Source organism: Doryrhamphus excisus, linkage group LG14, assembly GCF_037039965.1.
Source record: "Doryrhamphus excisus strain RoL-2023G ecotype Guam linkage group LG14, RoL_Dexc_Guam_v1.1, whole genome shotgun sequence".
Lineage (NCBI taxonomy): Eukaryota > Metazoa > Chordata > Actinopteri > Syngnathiformes > Syngnathidae > Doryrhamphus > Doryrhamphus excisus.
In genome coordinates, this window is record NC_136370.1 from 19,011,093 (window position 1) to 19,032,408 (window position 21,316).

Below are 21,316 nucleotides of genomic sequence, written 5' to 3' on the forward strand. Positions count from 1 at the left end.
AGAATGCCTGGGATAGTTCTTCTTTCAAACTCTAGGCCCCGCCCACCGCAGCCAATACATTCCTCGTTCTGCTCCAACCACTTTTTATTTTTTTAAATTCAAAAAATATACCCAAAGTAAATATTCAAAGTACAGAGACCAAACCGTGTCCTTCGAGAGTAAAAAAAAAAAAAAAAAACAACTTGGCGATTGTGATGACGTCACCTAAATGGGTCCGCCATTGGCGCCATTTAAGCTACGACATGGATACCTTCGACCTGTCGATCCACAAATAAGGTAAGTAAAGATAGGTTTGTGTGTGTTGTCCGGGCCAAAAAAAAGCAGACGCAGACGCCGGTTTTTCACGTCAATGAAGCCTTTGGATATTACAAATCCTCGCTAAAAGGTAAATGTAATCTGTTTGTTAGCTCAAGCTAGCTCTGGTTAGCTAACTAGTAACTAACTAGCTAACTATGTAAAAAAAAAAAAAGTACCCAGCTAAATTTCTCACTTATGCTATGATACATGTTTCCTGCTAGGTTGCAGTACTGTTCAAATGAGTCTATTTGTTAGCTCAAGCTAGCTCTGGTTAGCTAACTAGTAACTAAGTAGCTAACTATGTAAAAAAAAAAGTACCCTGCTAAATTTCTCACTTATGCTATGGTACATGTTTCCTGCTAGGTTGCAGTACTGTTCAAACAGTCTATTTGTTAGCTCAAGCTAGCTCTGGTTAGCTAACTAGTAACTAAGTAGCTAACTATGTAAAAAAAAAAGTACCCAGCTAAATTTCTCACTTATGCTATGATACATGTTTCCTGCTAGGTTGCAGTACTGTTCAAACAAGTCTATTTGTTAGCTCAAGCTAGCTCTGGTTAGCTAACTAGTAACTAAGTAGCTAACTATGTAAAAAAAAAAGTACCCAGCTAAATTTCTCACTTATGCTATGATACATGTTTCCTGCTAGGTTGCAGTACTGCACAAACGAGTCAAAATGTCCCCTGTTCAAGTCAGCCAAGCAAACTAGCATTCTAAAAATTAGCATTTTAGCAGCAGTAGCATGCTAGGTGTTAGCATCCTCAGGGCGAGATGTAAGCAGTAGCTTAGCGTTACAGCTAGCATTCACACACAATTTCTACTTCACATATTCTCCCTTTGCTTGTATCATCGGTGACTGACTCCAGTTCAGTTTGAAGAAAGGACATTTGTGTTGTGGTTGGCTGAATGTGAGAAATTGTTTATTAGTTTTAAAAGATTCACAAAACAGTGGTCAGGTGAATTAGGAAAACCGGAGTTCTTTGCCTGTCGTTGGATTTATTTTGTAACACAATCTTTCCTCTGGATGCTAGCATTGTGCGTGTGTGTTTGTGTAATCTCTTCAATGATACCGATTCATGTGTGATGCGTTGTATGCGTATATTCATCTTGGCAGATGCTGCTATCATGCAGCAGGAAATCACATTCAATTTGGGTCATGACCGGGTCAAAAGGTCCCAGTGGAAAAGTACAAGAAAAGAATGGACGGAATAGCAGAAACCATGACGCAACATGATTAAGATATTAAGTATAAGATTAATCATAGATGAGATCCACGGTCGCAGACAGAAAGGCCGGTTCACTGTGGGAATTGATTGCTAACTTATTATCATCAACAAAAACAACAATTTCATATACTACACACATACATAGAAGATTTGTAGCTTTTGACTATTCAGTATTGACTTAACTCTACTGTTGCCAAAAGCAATCTATTGGCATACGGGTCAAGCTACTTGGCTGAGCCCAGGGTGACCTCCAGGAGTCTGGTTATGATGTCAGAATGTGACGGGTGAAAGGTCAAACCATCCACCTCCATGGCCAGGTGACCAGTTTTCCCACTCCGAATGCCGAAATCCACCAGCGTTGACAAGATAGACTCCTCCTAAAAATAAAAAATAAAAAACAGTCAATTTTGGCTAGACTTTTTCAGATAGATACACAAGTTCCCCAGTTTGGGGGGGTTTAGGAGAGTAACCCCCACATTTTTTGTGTCCGTTCATTCCTGGTTGAAATGTCTACTGTCCAGTAGTCTGTGGAAGTACTGAATAACTTGGAGATCGAGTGGTTAGCGCGCAGACCTCACAGCTTGGAGACCAGGGTTCAATTCCACCCTCTGTGTGGAGTTTGCATGTTCTCCCCGTGCATGCGTGGGTTTTCTCCGGCTACTCCGATTTCCTCCCGCATTCCAAAAACATGCTAGGTTAATTAGCGACTCCAAATTGTCCATAGGTATGAATGTGAGTGTGAATGGTTGTTTGTCTATATGTGCCCTGTGATTGGCTGGCCACCAGTCCAGGGTGTACTCCGCCTCTCGCCCCAAGACAGCTGGTGACGACCCTCGTGAGGATAAGCGGTAGAAAATGAATGAACATTATTCCAACAGTAAAATATGGTGGTGGTAGTGTGATGGTCTGGGACTGTTTTGCTGCATCAGGACCTGGAAGACTCACTGTGATAAATGGAACCATGAATTATTGTTAAACTGTTCACAAATATGGGCTGCACGGTGGCCGAGTGATCTCTCCGTGCATGCGGGGGTTTTCTCCGGGTACTCCGGTTTCCTCCCACATTCCAAAAACATGCTAGGTTAATTAGCCACTCCAAATTGTCCATAGGTATGAATGTGAGTGTGAATGGTTGTTTGTCTATATGTGCCCTGGGATTGGCTGGCCACCAGTCCAGGGTGTACCCCGCCTCTCACCCTAAGACAGCTGGGATAGGCTCCAGCACCCCTCGCCACCCTCGTGAGGATAAGCGGTAGAAAATGTTGGAGAAAAAATGACAGTATTTTTATATCAACACAAAAACATCACAATCTGTTAGCATACGCATTTCCCAGCATGCTTTGCTGTAGCTAAAGTCATCTTATGTTACCATGAAAAATAGGAATTATTTACAATTTAAGTGTAGTGTATTTAAGTGCGCGAGTCACCTTGTTGACGGATGGCAGGTTAGCGGTCCAGTCTTGTAAATCCTTTGGGGTGACGTGATCCACTCCCAGTCCTTTGTTTAGGTATCGCTGGTGGGTGGGACAAGTGTGCAGCAGGTAAAGGCCACAGGCCACAGCGTACCCTCCCCAGTTGGACACCCCTACGAGTGGCATACATCAACCGTCTTATTATTGGGAGAATATGAAATATAAACAACCGCAGCGTTTTAATGCAAACCTGCAGTGATGGCGTAGTCGGCGGCGACATCACAGGCTATGAGATCCCCCTTTGGCATCAAGCTTTTCACTTTCTCTTTCACTTTCCCCATCCCCAGCTCGTTGCCGCCATCACCAATGCCTGCGGAGAACAGGATGTGTCCAAAGTGGCAGCAAACTACGATGGCGTTAGCTAACCTGTGGTTGTAATTCCTGGGATCTTCTCTGCGGCAAGAAACAGGTCATCGATTGGATCCACCAGATGTTTGATGTTTATTGCCCTCATGTTGTAGTAGTTCCCGTCCGCAGCTCGCCCGCTGCGCTCTATCGCCACCAGGTGGTCGTACCTGATATCACAGATCATTACACACATTTGCAAGGTGACAAATGAAGAATTATTGCAAAGGTCTGATTTCTACTCCACGAGCTAACATGCTTTGGTGAAAGTCACATTATCTGACCTGGGCTTAGCGGGGTCACCGTGGTGACACAAAAAATCAAGGGCAGCGTTTGGACCGCTGTCTTCGAAGGTGACCAGCGGAATGGTGGTCTTCAGAACACCTGAGCATGACAGTCCAGAATCATGGTCGTTATGGAAACACTGAGCGACATTCAGAAACATCATAACGGAGCTCCTACCTGACTTCACAGCTTTATCGATGAGGGCCCCATTCATCTCCAAGGCTCTCCGGTCCGTCACCATTGTAACGCGCTTGCCAAGGGACTGTAGCATGGTCGCTATGGCGAAAGCTCCGGGCGGGCCATCAGTCTCATCAGGAGGACTGGAAGAAGGCAAAAGCATGTCTTCAGCAGCCTTTCCACCTTCAAAGTGGTCCACGTTTCAGATGCCTCAATTCAGTGGAACCCGTTTAAGTCAACAACAGCAACATTTTTGGACGTTATTATTACAAAAATATGCCATCTTAACTAAACATCAACATATGTGCTTGACCACTTTTGTCATTATGAAGTCTGACTCAGTTGCACGGTATTCGAGTGGTTAGCACTCACAGCTAGAAGACCAGGGTTCAATTGCAGCCTCGGCCATCTCTGTGTGGAGTTTGCATGTTCTCCCCGTGCATGCGTGGGTTTTCTCCGGGTACTCCGGTTTCCTCCCACATTCCAAAAACATGCTAGGTTAATTAGCGACTCCAAATTGTCCATAGGTATGAATGTGAGTGTGAATGGTTGTTTGTCTATATGTGCCCTGGGATTGGCTGGCCACCAGTCCAGGGTGTACCCCGCCTCTTGCCCGAAGATAGCTGATGACAACCCTTGTGAGGATAAGCGGTAGAAAATGAATGAACATTATTCCAACAGTAAAATATGGTGGTGGTAGTGTGATGGTCTGGGACTGTTTTGCTGCATCAGGACCTGGAAGACTCACTGTGATAAATGGAACCATGAATTATTGTTAAACTGTTCACAAATATGGATTGCACGGTGGATGAGTGTTCTCCCCGTGCATGTGTGGGTTTTCTCCGGGTACTCCGGTTTCCTCTCACATTCCAAAAACATGCTAGGCTAATTGGCGACTCCAAATTGTCCATAGGTATGAATGTGAGTGTGAATGGTTGTTTGTCTATATGTGCCCTGTGATTGGCTGGCCACCAGTCCAGGGTGTACCCCGCCTCTCGCTCCAAGACAGCTGGGATAGGCTCCAGCACCCCCCGCCACCCTTGCGAGGATAAGCGGTAGAAAATGAATGAATGACACATAGCCAGACATTAGTACCAAATACAAAAACGTCAGCTGATAAACAGACAATTATTTTGAAGCTCCACTTGGAACTTCCTTAAGATCCAAATTCAGTTTTTCAACTGGTCTACAGGAGCGCATACGCTCTGAGCAGTGTGCAAATAAATCCAGGTAATCCTGGTAATATCACAGAATGAGAATACTGTCCTCAGCGGAATTGTGTATTGGGATACTATGTGTGAGAGGTAGTACCTGTGCATGTAGTGCGTGGGAAAGCCTGTCGTTATGGCAACAGATGATGCATGGGAGAGAGCCAGACAGGAGCGCAGAAGTTCATCTTGGACAAACAAAGCTTTGATCCCTCGTTGACCTGTTGGAAAGACGCTCGGATTCAATAACCCGTCAATCATATCGGACGTATCGTACATACGTACTGTTGTACAAACGACATTATATTTCACCAATCAAGTAGTTTTCCCAGTACGGAAGCCCAAATTGTGACATTTTTAGAAGCAGCTAGTTTTAACTGGCCCACTTTTGGACTCTTAGCACCTTTTCCAGGTTGAAACAGTGAAGTATTTTATGGTTTCAGCCCTTCCAGAGCGGGGAACATCTGATAACGCTGGCGTGTCATTGCCCGACCCCGTCGCTGTCACGTGACCAGAAGTACTACTGCCAAAATAATCTGAATATTGCCACTGATTCTCCTGATATATTTTGGTGTTATATTTCAAAGTGATGTGCAGTATTCCCGCTTTGTTGTAAATCACCCTGTGGGAATGTGACTTTTCTAGTTATTAATATTCATTAACAGTCATGGCAAAAAAAAAGTTTGGGGGTGACTTAAATTTTGTGCTTCAATCACAGTGTCGTGACAAACGACTAAAAAGACGAGAAATAATTTACCTGGATCTTCTCCAATAATTGCATCCAATTTGCCGATCTTGGACGCAACCCTCTTGGACACCAAACTATATAACAAAGGATTTTTGGATATCAGAAAGCAGGTGGGGGTCAGCTCTGGAGGGGGGCTTATGGCTTCGGGTTCCTTGTTGTCAGTGGGAAGGGGGGGTACGGGGGAGCTTTCATGTGCATCAGTCAACAACATGCCAGGTGAGCGACTGAATGCCAAAGTTGGCTCTGGAATTTAAAAAAAAAAAAAAAAAATTCAGTCTTTTAGATCAGTGTAATAATCAATGAATATTGTATATGATCATTTTTACATTAATTTATTCAAAAATGTCAGCAAAAACATGTAAAAGAATTTTCCCCATAAGACCGTGACCTGATGTCCTTGCACGTTCAAGGGAACATTAGCTTAAAATGAATGAAATATCAATAAGTGTTATACTAAATACGGACTGCTGCTGATTATTGCTTCTACAGCCGTCGCTCCACAGGCCCAGAAGACCGGGACATCCGAAGGCTGTAGCTCAACTCCATCCCCATAGTCCGGTCTGGATAGATCCTGTATGCCAAGGAAAGCTAAAAACACACGGTCAACATTTCCATATTCATTCAAGACAACGTGAAAATAGCCAAAGTAGCGTTTTTGTACCTGCATCACCAATGTGCACGGGGGCGCCGTGCGCTTGTGGGTTACGGTGAGAGACCTGGACTGCCGCCTCCAACTTATCAGGTGGAATCGGATACATCGACACCACAAGGGGGGACCGGAAAACTCCGGCTCTAATACAGGGAACTGCAGTCTGAACGAAGACATGGACATATTTCTTCTCCTGACTCTGTGGCAACATACAGGAGCATATTTCATATCTACGTACCTTGTACATGCCCACACTTTTACCAACGCCGACTCCAGCTTTCTTCAAGATGTCCTCAAAACCAAAGCTGCTGCCCAGATGGAAACACACCATGTCTGACCACTTGACTCGATGACCTGCTGGCTGTGTTGCTGTGCTCCTGAACACAGACAACACATCATATCCAAATTGTTATTATTACATGAAAACAGATCATGCACCTCTACTCAAAATATGTCATCTTTTGTTTGGGCATCATAAAAAAGATGCTGTCCCTTACACATTTTTAAACCTTTAAGAGTGTTTAAACGCGGGATGGCGTCATACCGCTTCTTCATTTTCAAACCATCCCTAATCGACTTTGCGGTCATCGCACCTGACTGAAGCACCGTCGTTCTGCAGGCTGGAGACATTTGTCACTAGGACGCCATCCTGATACACTCTGTATTGTGACACGTCTGTCCTGGACACACGGAAAGAAGCAAATACTTTCACATATTACATATCATAAGCAGAGAATAATGTAGTAAACATAACATATTACATATATCATAAGCAGAGAACAATGTTGCAAACGTAACAGAAACCAACCATCTAGTAAAGGTCATTTATATGTATGATAGGAATGCATTTGAACCTGCTTTTTCTCGACATATATACTAACTGTCTACTGCAGGGGTGCTCACACTTTTTCAGCATGCGAGCTACTTTTAAAATAACCGAGTCAAAATGATCTACCTACTACAAAAATGCAAAACATCTATTTATTTTCAAATGTATTGAGGATTATTTGTACGTACAATGTATGTTGATGTACCTTACATAACCAAATGAGCCAATATTGCAAAACACACATAATTAACTATGAACATTTTTTGTAATTACCTGAGTTTACTTTGATGACTTGCACTGAATTGAATCAGCCAGGGATGCATAGTCCGGACAGTAGCTGCTGATAGCCAGCCTCACGCACACTTCCAAATGTTTATCAGTCATGGATAATATCCGTATCATATTCCATATCCGTATGGAAGTGATATGTTTTTGCCTTTTTACTTGGTCCAGCTCCTTCACTCATTTTAGTGACCATAAACTTTAGCGAGGACTTAAAATCTGATGCAATTCGCCGACTAGCTTAGCACTTTGCATCGTTGTTTACGCATGAGCGGTGACCTAAAGGTCAAAATTCAGTTGTCATCTGACTGGTTGTCCTGCATGTCAATCAAGTATCGGGGATGGATGATAGGCTGACATCGTAAGTTCTGCTGCACTTAGAGACGTTGTTTGATTTGATTGGTCACCCGAAGGGCAACATTCAGTTGTCATCTGAATGGCTGCCCTGCATATCAATCAAGTGACGGCATTGATGCTAGGATGATATTTTTTTTAATGTCACGCCGCGATCGACCAGCAATCGACCAGTACCACCTCCGCGATCGACCGGTAGATCGCGATCGACTTAATGAGCACCCCTGGTCTAGTGTATGTGACCTTCTGAAGGATATAGTCAGTGAGTCTTTTCTGTGCAATCAGCTATTTCTATATCTTTATTCGTATTTTACAGTAATTTGGGGTGGTGTTGGGCACTCGGGAAAGGGTACAGATTAAGGATCGACCGATACATCAGCCGGCCGATATATGGGGACGATATTTGCATTTCGGCTGATACGCGCGTTGGTTCGCCGATGTATTTTTCCACCGTATGATTTAGAATCAGGCATCCGCCGGGGCAGCTTTGTGTTGCCCCGGCAGCAGAGGACCCCGCATGTTTAAGAAAGTTGAATCCTACTGTGTTCAGTGTTTACATTTCAATACATATTTGTTTAAACATGAGACCTGTAATATTTATCATTGTCATTTTTTCATGTAAATGTAGGGATCAAAAGCAGTATCGGCCCAAGTAAAATCAGCCATCGGCTAAGGGTGATGGAAAAAAATCGGTATCAGCATCGGCCCCAAAAAAAACCATATCGGTCGATCCCTAGTACAGATGGAGGACTATGCTTGAATGTGGATGTTGTCAAGTCAGGCCTATCTAGACCCAGTGGTGTGCAAGTAGTGGTGCGTCGGTCATGAACGAACAGGTCAAAAGTACTAGTTCTTTTCTTGTGAACGTAATGAATGAGGTCACCACCCCTAAAATACCCGTTCAGTTGCAAATCTTTTTTTTTTTTTTTGATTGGCCGGAGAGTCAGTTCACCGTTCCTTTTTGCAGGGCGGGGCTATCTGCGTGCTTGCCCGTCTTATCCTATCGTCACGCCTCGCTCTGTGGGTGGGTGGGGTTAGCTGACTGAAAGACTGAGGCAGAGAAATTGAGCGACAGTTGAGTCGGAACGAACGTGAACATGAGTGAACGGACTGACTCGACACAGCTGACCGGGTCTATGCACGGGGGGGGGGAATCACAGGCTAACGACCAATTGACCGAAATGAACGGATCTTTTTACTGAATGAACCAGAATGAGGCGGTTCACTGAAATGAACGGTTTTGCCCACCACTGGTGTGCAGTCAAGGGCCAGCTAAGCCTTCTCTGCAGGCCTAAAGCGCTGACCTACGTTTATGACTTAAGTTTTAGTATGTGTTCCATGAAACTGTCCATTATTTTAATTTCGTAGCGTGTCTGCCTGGACTTCCTGTATTTGAGTACTGATATCAAAAATTGTAGATGTTCAGTTTTTTTGCCGATTTAGCCTTTCAGTCCGATATCGGCAAAAAATAGAGTATATAATATTGGATGGGGACACAATATGCATGGCCACAGATAGCGACAATACAGCCCAGCAAGGCTTCATCAATGAGGATAAAACATTTGTCTTACCTGATGTCAGCATCTTTAGCCAGAGGTGGGAATGAGCTGTCACCCGATTGGCTGCGATAGAGGAGTGGTAAAGGTGCAGAGTTACTGTGACAGAAGGCTTCAAAGTCGTCGGCCAAATGTTTAGGCAGGATGACTACATTTGCCTGGTGGTATCCTACAACACAGTTCATACACCAAAGACGGGGATTCAAAAAAGGAATAGAAACACATAGAATACTTGGAAACACGTTGGAAACACGTTAATTATTAGCATTCATTCAACGGCACGTCTTCGTTGCCCACAGGAATGTGGTCGTGGGCGAGCGACAAGGCTGTGGGCTTTCTATTTCATTTATTATGAACTTGCAATTTCTTCATGAGTGCCATGCCTGTCCCACGTCTCCATCGAAGAGTCGAAGCCAGACGTGCCAAGTGGGTCCAATAAGCCTAGTGTTGAATCCATTATGCTAGGAGTCCACTGGGTTGGTGCCAGTTGGCGCCAAAGATTATGTGAATGGCGCATAGTAGCGCCGAATTAATGTCCGCTCGGCATGTTGCCGTTATTCGGCGCCACAGCGAGCCACTACGCGACAATCACATAATCTTGGGCGTGAACTGGCGCCGGCCCAGTGGACTCCTAGCATCATTGGCGCAACTTGGCTCGCACCATTACATTCCAGTGGATTCCAATTGTTTGTGACATTTGGTTCCACTTGGTGGACACTTTGTGCCAATTGCTTGATGCAAGTGGCGCGACGAAGATTTTAAACATTTTAATTTTTTCTTGCCGTCAAACTCAATTTTTGCCGCCGTTACGGGTCACCGCGAGCCAGTTGGGAGCCACTGCACGCCACTAGGCACCTTATTGGCGACACTAGTCGCCACAGCAAATTGCATTGGCACCAACTGGTGCCGGCCCAGTGGACTCCTAGCATCATTGGCGCAACTTGGCTCGCGCCATTACATTCCAGTGGATTCCAATAGGCGGATTGTTTGTGACATTTGGTTCCACTTGGTGGACACTTTGTGCCAATTGCTTGATGCAAGTGGCGCGACGAAGATTTTAAACATTTAAAATTTTTCTTGCCGTCAAACTCAATTTTTGCCGCCGTTACGGGTCACCGCGAGCCAGTTGGGAGCCACTGCACGCCACTAGGCACCTTATTGGCGACACTAGTCGCCACAGCAAATTGCATTGGCACCAACTGGCGCCGGCCCAGTGGACTCCTAGCATCATTGGCGCAACTTGGCTCGCGTCATTACATTCCAGTGGATTCCAATAGGCGGATTGTTTGTGACATTTGGTTCCATTTGGTGGACACTTCGTGCCAATTGCTTGATGCAAGTGGCGCGACAAAGATTTTAAACATTTTGAAATTTTCTTGCCGTCAAACTCAATTTTTGCCGCCCTTACGGGCCACCACGAGCCAGTTGGGAGCCACTGCACGCCACTAGGCACCTTATTGGCGACACAGCAAATTGCATTGGCACCAACTGGCGCCAACTGGCGCCAGCCCAGTGGTCTCTTAGCATTAGAGTTTTACCTTTGTTTGAGATACTCCGGAAGTATCTCAGGCGAGACCTTGCGTGTTTAATAGCAGGCAGCATATTTCACCGGATCACCTGATTGGTGCACAAAACAGAATAATGTTAACTACATGTACATACATAATGTTAAATATATATATGTATAATCAGCAAGTTACTAGTCACTAACACTGTGTAGTTATACTTAGGATGGAGTAGTAATTAGATACAGACATTTTAATTGTCTGTCACGAGACGTACGTGTAAATGTCAATGTTTATTTGTTCTTGCATGAACTTAATTAAACTGTCACTAAAGACTTGTAATTATACCTCGGTATATCGTAGTAACATCGGACTTTGTCATTCTCCAAACTTTTGGCCCCGACTGCAGTTAGCACATGAAGAGCCAGTGATTTCTAGCCACAGGCTACAATCGCTGCCAAGTCAATGTCAAGCCACTCCGACTCATAAAGCAGACATAAGCTCATCATGTTTCCATGTACTATACTCACCTAATGAGCAGACGTTTCAAATTACAGGAAAAAAGTGGAGGAAAAGACATTTGCCATCCGTGTTTGTTTTTGTTCGGAGAGTTCTTTTCACTCCGGAATTAAAAATTATTAACAATTTCCCCACGGAACTAAATCCGCAGCGGACGGATATGCTTCTTCTTTCTGTTTGATGGTAAAAGGTGAATTGACGCCGCCGACTACACATATTTGTACTTATATACATATATTATAAAAAGGCTACATTTATTAACCCAAACATGATTCTTATAAGAACTTTAGTTTAATCTGCGTTCGTATAAAGTTTTTAAGAGTTAGCTAAATGCTAGCCAAAATGCTACGGCAACACTGCTGGGACAATCGCCCGCCGCTGAGAGTGACGTCACATCCGACAACAGTGGTCTTAGAAGAAGCGGTAAGAGTCCAAAAGCCCAACTTGATGGCGGATTTGTCAACTGCCAACATGAGCCAAGCCGTCGCCCGTGTAACATCTTGAATAGCCATGACGCAGTCGGTTGTTGTCCAGGGTGAGTTGTTCATAGTCTGTTATCCACTGTAACGATTTAACAGCTATTAATTTGTAACTTGGCAAAGTCTGATTAAGGCTGAATGCCACCATCTTTGCTGTATGGGAATGATTATTATCAGGTATTTAATAAACCTTTTAATCTGCTCTTCAGTTGGACAATGCGGAAACCAGATTGGTTGTCGGTTTTGGGATCTTGCTTTGAAAGAGCATGCCCACTATAACAAAGTAAGTGTTTATACTTTACTTGTGTAAACATTACATTTGAACAATGCATTTATTTTGAATTCATTGGGGCATACTGACTGAGTTTTGTGATTAAATAATTAGAGGTGGGACTTGATTAATGTAATTAATTAGTGTGATATCATATTTGACACAATCTGCAATTTGTCTTTTTTTTTCCATAGCTTAGCAGCAGCTATAAACTGGACCCAAATGTATGAAAAATATATAACCTCTAATACATATTTACTGTCTTATGTAGAGTGGCTTGTACGACGACACCATTGGAACTTTTTTCCATAATGTGGACCCAAGGTAGTCATATCTGCTATTGCTGCCATATATTTGGTGCACGTACGTGCTCGTCATACATGAAGTAATATATTTGTTTCCCCCAATGAACAGAAATGGAGTACATGTAGCCGGTGGTGAAAGAATCCAACTGCTGAAAGCACGGGTATGTTCTCATAATTCAGTCATCTAAGCTAACCATCTTCAGTCTTAATAATCCCAGTCGTGAGTGCCTTTTAAACCACAAAAGTGTAACACTCACTAGTTTGCAGTCTGCTTTAAAACATCCAAAAACCTAAACAACAGCTTGTGGCGCCAATAAAAACTACATCCAACAGTGACACGTACGCATGAAACCTGACCTGTACGCCGTATCTCTTTTATCGCATCCGCAGGCAGTGCTGGTGGACATGGAGGAGGGTGTGGTCAGCGAGATTCTGCAGGGCCCTTTGAGAGACGTGTTCGACAGCACTCAGCTCCTCACGGACGTGTCAGGTGCAGGCAACAACTGGTGAGACACACAAGTATCTACGACGACTCCCACGTCCCAAAACATGCACGTTTCGTCTGAAGTCGGCCATGATTGGCATTCCAGTTTAAACAACTAAACCCAGATCATTAATATGTCGGTGCCAAAATAGACATTTACCTCGTTTCTGGTTGCTTGCTGTGTAAATAAACACAGGGGAGTTTCTGCAACAACAATGTTGTGGAATTCCAGCTCTGTTTGATATGGCACTACGGCGTCCGCATTTTGGACTTTGAAATGATCCCAAATTTCAACCCAATGTAATTATTTTTAGCCCCATTGGGAAGTCCTTTTTATTTTGTCCTTTTCCAATCAGGGCAGTTGGACATTTGACGTACGGGTCAACCTACAGGGAGGAAATACTGGACAAGCTGCGAAAGGCTGCAGAACAATGTGACTGTCTGCAGTCCTTCTTTCTTCTCCACTCCATGGGAGGAGGTGAGACGCCACAACCCAGCGGCTTCCCGACAGCCGGGTCCCCGTGTCGCATGGGGGGGGGGTAATGTGTGCTGTGTCATGGAAATGCTCATACTTAGCTGTTTAACAGGAAGTACTGTTGAAACTGGATGCAATAATTACACTTTGGTGCGTTTAATATTAATATAAGAAATGTTAGATATAAATATTATTCATTCATTCATTTTTTCTTGTTTATGTTTACTTTAAACTATCAGTACTTGTCTTGTCTATGTGTTAAGTGGCTGCGTGGTGAGTTTAGTGTTCTTTCCGATGGGTTGACAAGCCCGTCATTCATTCATTCATTTTCTACCGCTTTTTCCTCAAGAGGGTTGCGGGGGTGCTGGAGCCTATCCCAGCTGTCTTCTTGGTGGCCAGCCAATCACAGGGCACATATAGACAAACAACCATTCACACTCACATTCATACCTATGGACAATTTGGAGTCGCTAATTAACCTAGCATGTTTTTGGAATGTGGGAGGAAACCGGAGTACCCGGGGAAAACCCACGCATGCACGGGGAGAACATGCAAACTCAGACACAGAAATGGCCGAGGGTGGAATTGAACCCTGGTCTCCTAGCTGTGAGGTCATGTGAATATTAAGTGAATATATTTGCAGTAAGAGCATAGAAAACCTGTTTACGACTTTCTAAATATCTGTTTATCATTATTAGAGCCCTGTAGACATGAAATAACACCCCTATAGTCACCTTTACACTCTTTGGTGTACATTTTCAGGTTGGACTTGAGCATTTAGAAGGTTCAATTAAGTTCATTTTTAAAGGTCATAGTGCATTTTTGATTCATCCTTTCACCTGAATAGAAATTGAAGCGAAGTTAAGATATTCTTTGTGACCTCAGGTACAGGTTCCGGACTAGGAACCAAAGTACTCAGCCTTCTCAAGGATGAGTTCCCTGAGGTGTGTAGAATCGTCACCCCCGTGTATCCGTCCTCGGAGGATGATGTCATCATCTCCCCCTACAACAGCATCCTGGCCATGAGGGAACTCACGGAGAATGCCGACTGTGTCCTGCCTGTTGAAAATCAGGTTTGTTCCCCTCCCGGCATCACAAAAAAAATGTACACCAAACACATTTTTTTAAAGATATCATCCTTTCTCCTTTCATCGTTAGGCATTGGTTGAGATATTGAACAAGATCAAACAGACATCCCATCGTGGACAGTCAGGTGCCATCAGGAAAGACGGCATCGAGAGGCCGTTTGATGCCATGAATAACATTGTGGCAAAAATGTTGCTCAACATGACCAGGTACAGTATTGCACTTGTCCCCATGAGCTATGCTAATGAAAGGCGTCTACACTCAAACTCAATTTACTCGGGGGCCGCTGGAGCTCGGGTCTGGGTGAGACTGGGCCGCATCAGGTTTTCCAACAAAAAAAAAAAAACGCATTTATTAAAAACAAAAAAATTTTAAAAAACTTCGCTTTGGTTCCAATTTTCTACAAGAAAAGCTCTGATAAAACATTCCACTGTTCTCAAATATCTTAATTTTTATTTTTCTACACAAAATAAGATGAAAAATAAATAAACAAATCAAGAATAAAGAAAATCAATCAATCAGTAATAAATATAATAATAATAATAAAAACTTAAGAAACCACATATAGTTGGTGGGTAGACAAATGATTTTTTCCAGATTAAAATGAACAAAGCATTATTAGAGCCCTGTAGACATGACAAAACACGACTATAGTCACATTTATACTCTTTTTATTTACAACATATTGCGCAACTGCAGGGACTTGAGACACATGCTAACTCGCAAACTAGAGAGCTAGCGACCTAAACGGTAGCCTTCAAGTTATTTCCTTTCAACTTAAATAGCCAAAAAACTTACCACTTCCACACGGATAGGGAGGATAACTATTAACAGTTATTTAACCTTTAACATGAACATGAATCAAACGTAATAATTTTTTCTGGGTACATGATACCATACAGCATCCATGATCCGGGGTGCCTTTTCCTTCAGTGGAATTTTTGGAGTTTCGGGTTGTGCAGGGGCGTCAAACGGCAGCTGGCTATGTGAAGATGTTGCGGTCGATCGGATGGAATTCTTTTGAATTCGTGTTCTTTGCCATCACTTTTTCGACCGCTAGTTCCATTCATTTTCCCCCCCACTTCATTTTGTTTCAGCTCAGCGCGTTTTGAGGGCACCCTAAACATGGACGTGAACGAAATCACCATGAACATGGTTCCTTTCCCTCGATTACACTACCTGGTGCCAAGCCTCAGTCCTCTTCACTCATTGGCAGATATTCATGCGCCAACCAGAAGGTTTGTACTTTGCCCTTAGCGGAGTTTTGGAAACTCCATACTAGGGATCGACCGATATGGGTTTTTTTGGGGCCGATATTTGTGGCCGATACTGCTTTTGATCCCTCAATTTACAGGAAAGAATGACCATGATAACAAATAGTACAAGTCTAATGTTTAAAGAAATATTTATTGAAATGTAAACACCAAACACAGTAGGACTCAGCTTTCTTAAACACACATTTAAACGCCATTTTCAACTTTAAAAGGAATAAATATTCGTTCTGACGCCCCCCCGCCTCCACACAGAAACACATCACACCAACACAATTTAGTACGATATATAAAACATTTCTCTCATCATTAAAGGCAACACAAAGCTGCCCCGGCTGATGCCTGACTGTAAATCATGCGGTGGAAAAATACATCGGCGAACCCACATGCGTATCAGCCGATGCCGATACAAGGAAAAAAACGTAAATATCGGCCGGCCGATGTATCGGTGGATCCTTACTCCATACGTATGGTTGTCATCGTCTCCCAATAATTAATATGTCAGTGCTCTTCTCGCAATTAGACAATCTTTCATGTTTTTTTTCTTCCCTCTGTGAAGCACAAGATGGCAACTGCTCGTAAACAAGCTGGGTTTGTTCAAAAATGTTTGAGCCTCGGGAAGCGTTGGTCTTTTTCTGGCACGCATACATACATACATACAAAAGTCAGCCTTGTGTACAGAGTTGACTTTACCGGTTCGCTAGCTGTCTAGCATCATACAGTCACCCGTGGAATGGAAAATAAGCTCATTTGGAATCGAATGGCACCGTAGTGCTGTCCCGCATTAGCTAGCTATCTAGCTTTTCAATACGGACCCTGATTGCGCAATTTCATAGAATATGTTGAGTCGACAAACACGTGTTTGGCATTAACTACGCTTTGTGTTGTGTCGTTTTTTGTGCAGCCTGGATCAAATGTTTGCCGATGCGTTCAGTAAAGGCCACCAGTTAATGAAAGCCGACCCCAAGCAAGGTCTCTACCTTGCCTGTGCCCTCATGCTCAGGGGGAACGTTCAAGTGTCTGACCTGCGCAGGAATATCGAGAGGTCTGAGATCTTCCCTACCTGACTTTGTTTTTCTCTGCACCAATGCATCTGACAAATCACACACACTTTGGCGCTCGTGAATGCACCACTCAGTTATTCAACCCTCATTCTGCAGGAAGTTTTGGTCAAGATTATACATTTACTGTAGTTAACGTATCAATAAACTGACACCAACAATTTAAATAGCTCAACACGTATAAATATAATCACACCTTTATTGAAAGTTAGTACATTTTGAAATTAAATGCAATTTAAAATGGGGGTTTCATCATTTCCAGTGGAACTGTATTTATGTTTTTTTATGTTATATTTTCTATACAACATAATCTTCTTCTTTCACTCTTTCATATTGAAATCATATTGCAAATTAGGGATGATACTGAAATCCTGCTGTTAAACTTTCTTGCTATAGTAGTAGATTCAGTAACGTGCAAGGTTCACGATCCCTGGGGTGCGGCTAATTTATGACCATGTTCCAATCTCATGTCATCTCCCAACTACTACTAATTGTTGAAATACTGTGCCAGTCGCGATATGACGGGCTTGTCAACCCATCGGAAAGAACACTAAACTCATCACGCAGCCACTTAACACATATACAAGGAGAGTACTGATAGTTTAAAGTAAACATAAACAAAAAAAGCTATTTCAACTCCTCCATAATGCATTATTTCCAGCTCTACTTTAGTTATCATTAAATTAACTAAACTAAAAAAGTAGTTTGCATGTTCTCCCTGTGCGTTTTTGGGTTTTCTCCGGGTACTCCGGTTTCCTACCCACATTCCAAAAACATGCTAGGTTAATTAGCGACTCCAAATTGTCCATAGGTATGAATGTGAGTGTGAATGGTTGTTTGTCTATATGTGCCCTGTGATTGGCTGGCCACCAGTCCAGGCTGTACCCCGCCTCTCACCCCAAGACAGCTGGGATAGGCTCCAGCAACCCCTGCAACCCTCGTGAGGAAAAAGCAGTAGAAAATGAATGAATGACGGGCTTGTCCACCCATCGCAAAGAACACTAAACTCATCACGCAGCCACTTAACACATATACAAGACAAGTACTGATAGTTTAAAGTAAACCTAAACAAAAAAAAGCTATTTCAACTCCTCCATAATGCATTATTTCCAGCTCTACTTTAGTTATCATTAAACTAAAAAAGCAGTTTGCATGTTCTCCCTGTGCGTTTTTGTGTTTACTCCGGGTACCCCGCCTCTTGCCCCAAGACAGCTGGGATAGGCTCCAGCACCCCTGCGGTAGAAAATGAATGAATGAAGGATGGGCTTGTCAACCCATCAGAAAGAACACTAAACTCATCACGCAGCCACTTAACACATATACAAGACAAGTACTGATAGTTTAAAGTAAACCTAAACAAAAAAAGCTATTTCAACTCCTCCATAATGCATTATTTCCAGCTCTACTTTAGTTATCATTAAACTAAAAAAGCAGTTTGCATGTTCTCCCTGTGCGTTTTTGTGTTTACTCCGGGTACCCCGCCTCTTGCCCCAAGACAGCTGGGATAGGCTCCAGCCCCCCCGCGGTAGAAAATGAATGAATGAATGAAGGATGGGCTTGTCAACCCATCAGAAAGAACACTAAACTCATCACGCAGCCACTTAACACATATACAAGACAAGTACTGATAGTTTAAAGTAATCCTAAACCAAAAAAAGCTCTATTTTAGTTATCAAAAAAATATGTAGTGTATATGTGTAGTTTGCATGTTCTACCTGTGCCTTTTTGGGTTCTCTCTGGGTACTCCAGCTTCCTCCCACATTGTAAATATTATATTCATTGGTTAACAGGAGACTCTAAATTGTCCACGGAGGATGAATGTTGTCCATCTATATGTGCATGCGTTTGATTGGCTGGCAAACCAACTCTCGCCAAAGTCATTATTTCTCTTATTTTTTCAACAACAGGTACAAGCCTTTGTTCCCGTTTGTGTCGTGGAACCAAGAAGGGTGGAAGACGAGTCTGTGTTCTGTGCCCCCCGTTGGTCACGCTCAATCCTTGCTAGCCTTGGCCAACACCACCGGAATCAAGTCCACATTTGTGGAGCTGAGGGAACGCTTCACCAGGCTTTACAAGAAGAAGGTGAATACATTTCTTCCATTTTTAAGTTTCGATAAGCATATTTATTTATGCCTTCCTTACAGAAATTACGCTTTTTTTTTGGTGCGCTGGGCCACTTTGTCTAGCATTCTAGAGTAAAAATTAAAATAGTAAAATATTCCCAATATGAAAATGACAACTCCTGGTATTTCCGTCTTGAAGTGTCGGAAGGTTTAACAAGAAAAGTGCGTGTACAGACAAAAGCTGAAAATGGCGTGTGTAAAAACATCCAGACATCGGAACCCGTTCATGTCGACACCCCACAGACTGGCTGAATGGATGGAAAAATATGGAGGCCAAAATACTCTGAGGCCAATCTGAAGTGTGATTGATTAGAGAAACAGCCTCCTTGCTAATACTGCGTGGTTAAAGTGACACAGGCCAGCGTTCCTGATCCTAAACACCCTGAGCGGATCACACTGATATGGCCGCACATAGAAGCTGAAATCTGATTGGACACGCAACACCTTGTCCATTCCCGATCATATGTTCACCCAGCATGTTTGAACAGTGTCATGCACTTAACAGGTCATGTGATTGGAATCAATATATTGATACTGTACATCACACTGCTGGCCGTGTTGCTCGAAATAGACTCGCAAACGTCGTTATTTACTTTTATTGAACTTTTCTAGGCACACTTGCATCATTACCTGCAAGTAGACGGCATGGAGCTGGGTTTATTATCAGAGGCCGTCACCTCCCTGGACTCTCTGATTGACGAGTATCATCATCTGGATACAGGGAACTTGATATCGGATATACCGAGAGTCAACATTGCTAAATGAACGCGGTTCCTATCGCTTTCATGGCGTATTTCTAATAAATACGCCATTGACGTTAAAGTGAAAGCGATAGGGAACCAGGAAGTAAAAAGTATACCGACAGTCAATAGAAAAGTTGAGGTAGAAATGGATGCATATTTCCATATTTTTGTGCAAGTATTGTTGAGATAGAGTTGTCATGTTGTCGCGGTTCACATAGTTTGGTCTCAAACAAACAAGCAAAAGTGAAAAAAAAGCAAAAAGGTGTTTACGTTTGGAGGCCTATATAAAAGGCCCCAAAAAAAGGCCAGCATTGTTAGCGCAGTGAACAACGTCTCCTGGTACTGGGTAAAGTAGAGGCCGTTTTGAGCTGCAGTGATATAGCCGCATGAACGCCACAACACGAAAATAGACCACGCCCACGACGAGAGTGAGTGACAAACTCTCGACCGGGCTCGCTGCATCCACTTGCAACACCTGTGGAACCGGTTTTCGCCGTGCCAGTCGTAGAGCAACGGAAACACCCGGATCAGCAGCCCCACTGTGCGTCAACCCGGCTTTAGTTTAGGTGCCGGGGTCGGCAACCTTTACTATCAAAAGAGCCATTTTACCCCCACGCTCGCCAAAGGAAAATAGACCGAAGCCGCAAACAATAATTTAAAAATAATATCTTTCTTGATTTTACCAGTTTTAACAGCAGAATACAACAAACTGTTGTTTCTCGCCACATTTGAAGCATAAATGCTTCCGCTTCCTGTCCATTCCTCACGATCATCCAATCGCTAGTCAGAACTCTGCCAGGATTCATTCGGGGTCTCACAGAAAGTTCAATTTTTTTTTAGAAACTCATTACAAAAAGATACTTGAGCATTGCTAAAGGAGCCACAATAAAGAAGCTGAAGAGCCACATGCGGCTCTGGAGCCGTGGGTTGCCGACCCTGGTTTGGTTTAGGGCTTCAAAATAAAACTGATGTTGAAAAATATGGTTTCAAAGTTTCTATTGACTGAGAAGCCCTGCTATACTTTTAGTACACTGACAAATAACACGCGGGCCAAATGTGGCCCGCAGGACACTAGTTTGAGGCCCCCGCCTTGATATGAAAGTTTAATGTTAGTTTGATATGGATGCTGTATGGTATCATGTACCCAGAAAAAATTATTACGTTTGATTCATGTTCATGTTAAAGGTTAAATAACTGTTAATAGTTATCCTCCCTATCCGTGTGGAAGTGGTAAGTTTTTGGCTATTTAAGTTGAAAGGAAATAACTCGAAGGCTATCGTTTAGGTCGCTAGCTCTCTAGTTTGCGAGTTAGCATGTGTCTCAAGACCCTGCAGTTGCGCAATATGTTGTAAATAAAAAGAGTATAAATGTGACTATAGTCGTGTTTTGTCATGTCTACAGGGCTCTAATAATGCTTTGTTCATTTTAATCTGAAAAAAGTCATTTGTCTACCCACCAACTATATGTGGTTTCTTAAGTTATTATTATTTGCTGTTTTATTATTATTATTATTATATTTATTTATTCTTGTTTTTTTATTTTTCATCTTATTTTGTGCAGAAAAATGAA

The 21,316-nt window shown here is 43.0% G+C and overlaps 2 protein-coding genes across 4 annotated transcripts; one reads left to right on the plus strand and one right to left on the minus strand.

The window, feature by feature from the left end:
• Window positions 1-1,720: 1,720 nt before the first annotated feature.
• dglucy (D-glutamate cyclase) lies at window positions 1,721-12,985 on the minus strand. Of its 2 annotated transcripts, XM_078795957.1 has the most exons (15): window positions 12,862-12,985; window positions 10,964-11,049; window positions 9,441-9,594; window positions 6,998-7,084; window positions 6,643-6,781; window positions 6,417-6,567; window positions 6,221-6,343; window positions 5,765-5,998; window positions 5,111-5,228; window positions 3,800-3,942; window positions 3,622-3,721; window positions 3,359-3,507; window positions 3,183-3,302; window positions 2,948-3,105; window positions 1,721-1,897 (listed from the first exon to the last, which is right to left on the minus strand). In XM_078795957.1, exons 2-15 carry the CDS (start codon window positions 11,025-11,027, stop codon window positions 1,745-1,747), a joined length of 1,893 nt encoding a protein of 630 aa, XP_078652083.1. In that variant the 5' UTR covers window positions 11,028-11,049; window positions 12,862-12,985; the 3' UTR covers window positions 1,721-1,744. The 2 variants fall into 2 exon arrangements, with proteins under 2 accessions (XP_078652083.1, XP_078652084.1); XM_078795958.1 differs by lacking the exon at window positions 12,862-12,985 and having other exon boundaries at window positions 9,441-9,491.
• On the plus strand, window positions 11,847-20,746 carry tube1 (tubulin, epsilon 1). 2 transcript variants are annotated; one of them, XM_078795960.1, is made up of 12 exons: window positions 11,847-11,984; window positions 12,138-12,211; window positions 12,471-12,523; window positions 12,614-12,665; window positions 12,895-13,010; window positions 13,345-13,466; window positions 14,349-14,536; window positions 14,622-14,758; window positions 15,647-15,787; window positions 16,725-16,865; window positions 18,789-18,963; window positions 20,588-20,746. In XM_078795960.1, the coding sequence occupies exons 1-12, from the start codon at window positions 11,960-11,962 to the stop codon at window positions 20,708-20,710; spliced, it is 1,347 nt and encodes a 448-aa protein (XP_078652086.1). In that variant the 5' UTR covers window positions 11,847-11,959; the 3' UTR covers window positions 20,711-20,746. The 2 variants fall into 2 exon arrangements, with proteins under 2 accessions (XP_078652086.1, XP_078652085.1); XM_078795959.1 differs by having other exon boundaries at window positions 19,617-20,733.
• The last annotated feature ends 570 nt before the right edge of the window (window positions 20,747-21,316 follow it).

Excerpts from the sequence above, each read along its gene's own strand:
- dglucy (XM_078795957.1), bottom strand. The coding sequence starts at position 11,027 with ATGCTGCCTGCTATTAAACACGCAAGGTCTCGCCTGAGATACTTCCGG. Across the intron at positions 5,999-6,220 it reads AGAAGCAATAATCAGCAGCA|AGCCAACTTTGGCATTCAGT; the intron begins GTCCGTATTTAG and ends TTTAAATTCCAG. Across the intron at positions 3,943-5,110 it reads CCCACGCACTACATGCACAG|TCCTCCTGATGAGACTGATG; the intron begins GTACTACCTCTC and ends GCCTTCTTCCAG.
- tube1 (XM_078795959.1), top strand. The coding sequence starts at position 11,960 with ATGACGCAGTCGGTTGTTGTCCAGG. Across the intron at positions 11,985-12,137 it reads GCAGTCGGTTGTTGTCCAGG|TTGGACAATGCGGAAACCAG; the intron begins GTGAGTTGTTCA and ends TCTGCTCTTCAG. Across the intron at positions 16,866-18,788 it reads CTGCGCAGGAATATCGAGAG|GTACAAGCCTTTGTTCCCGT; the intron begins GTCTGAGATCTT and ends TTTCAACAACAG.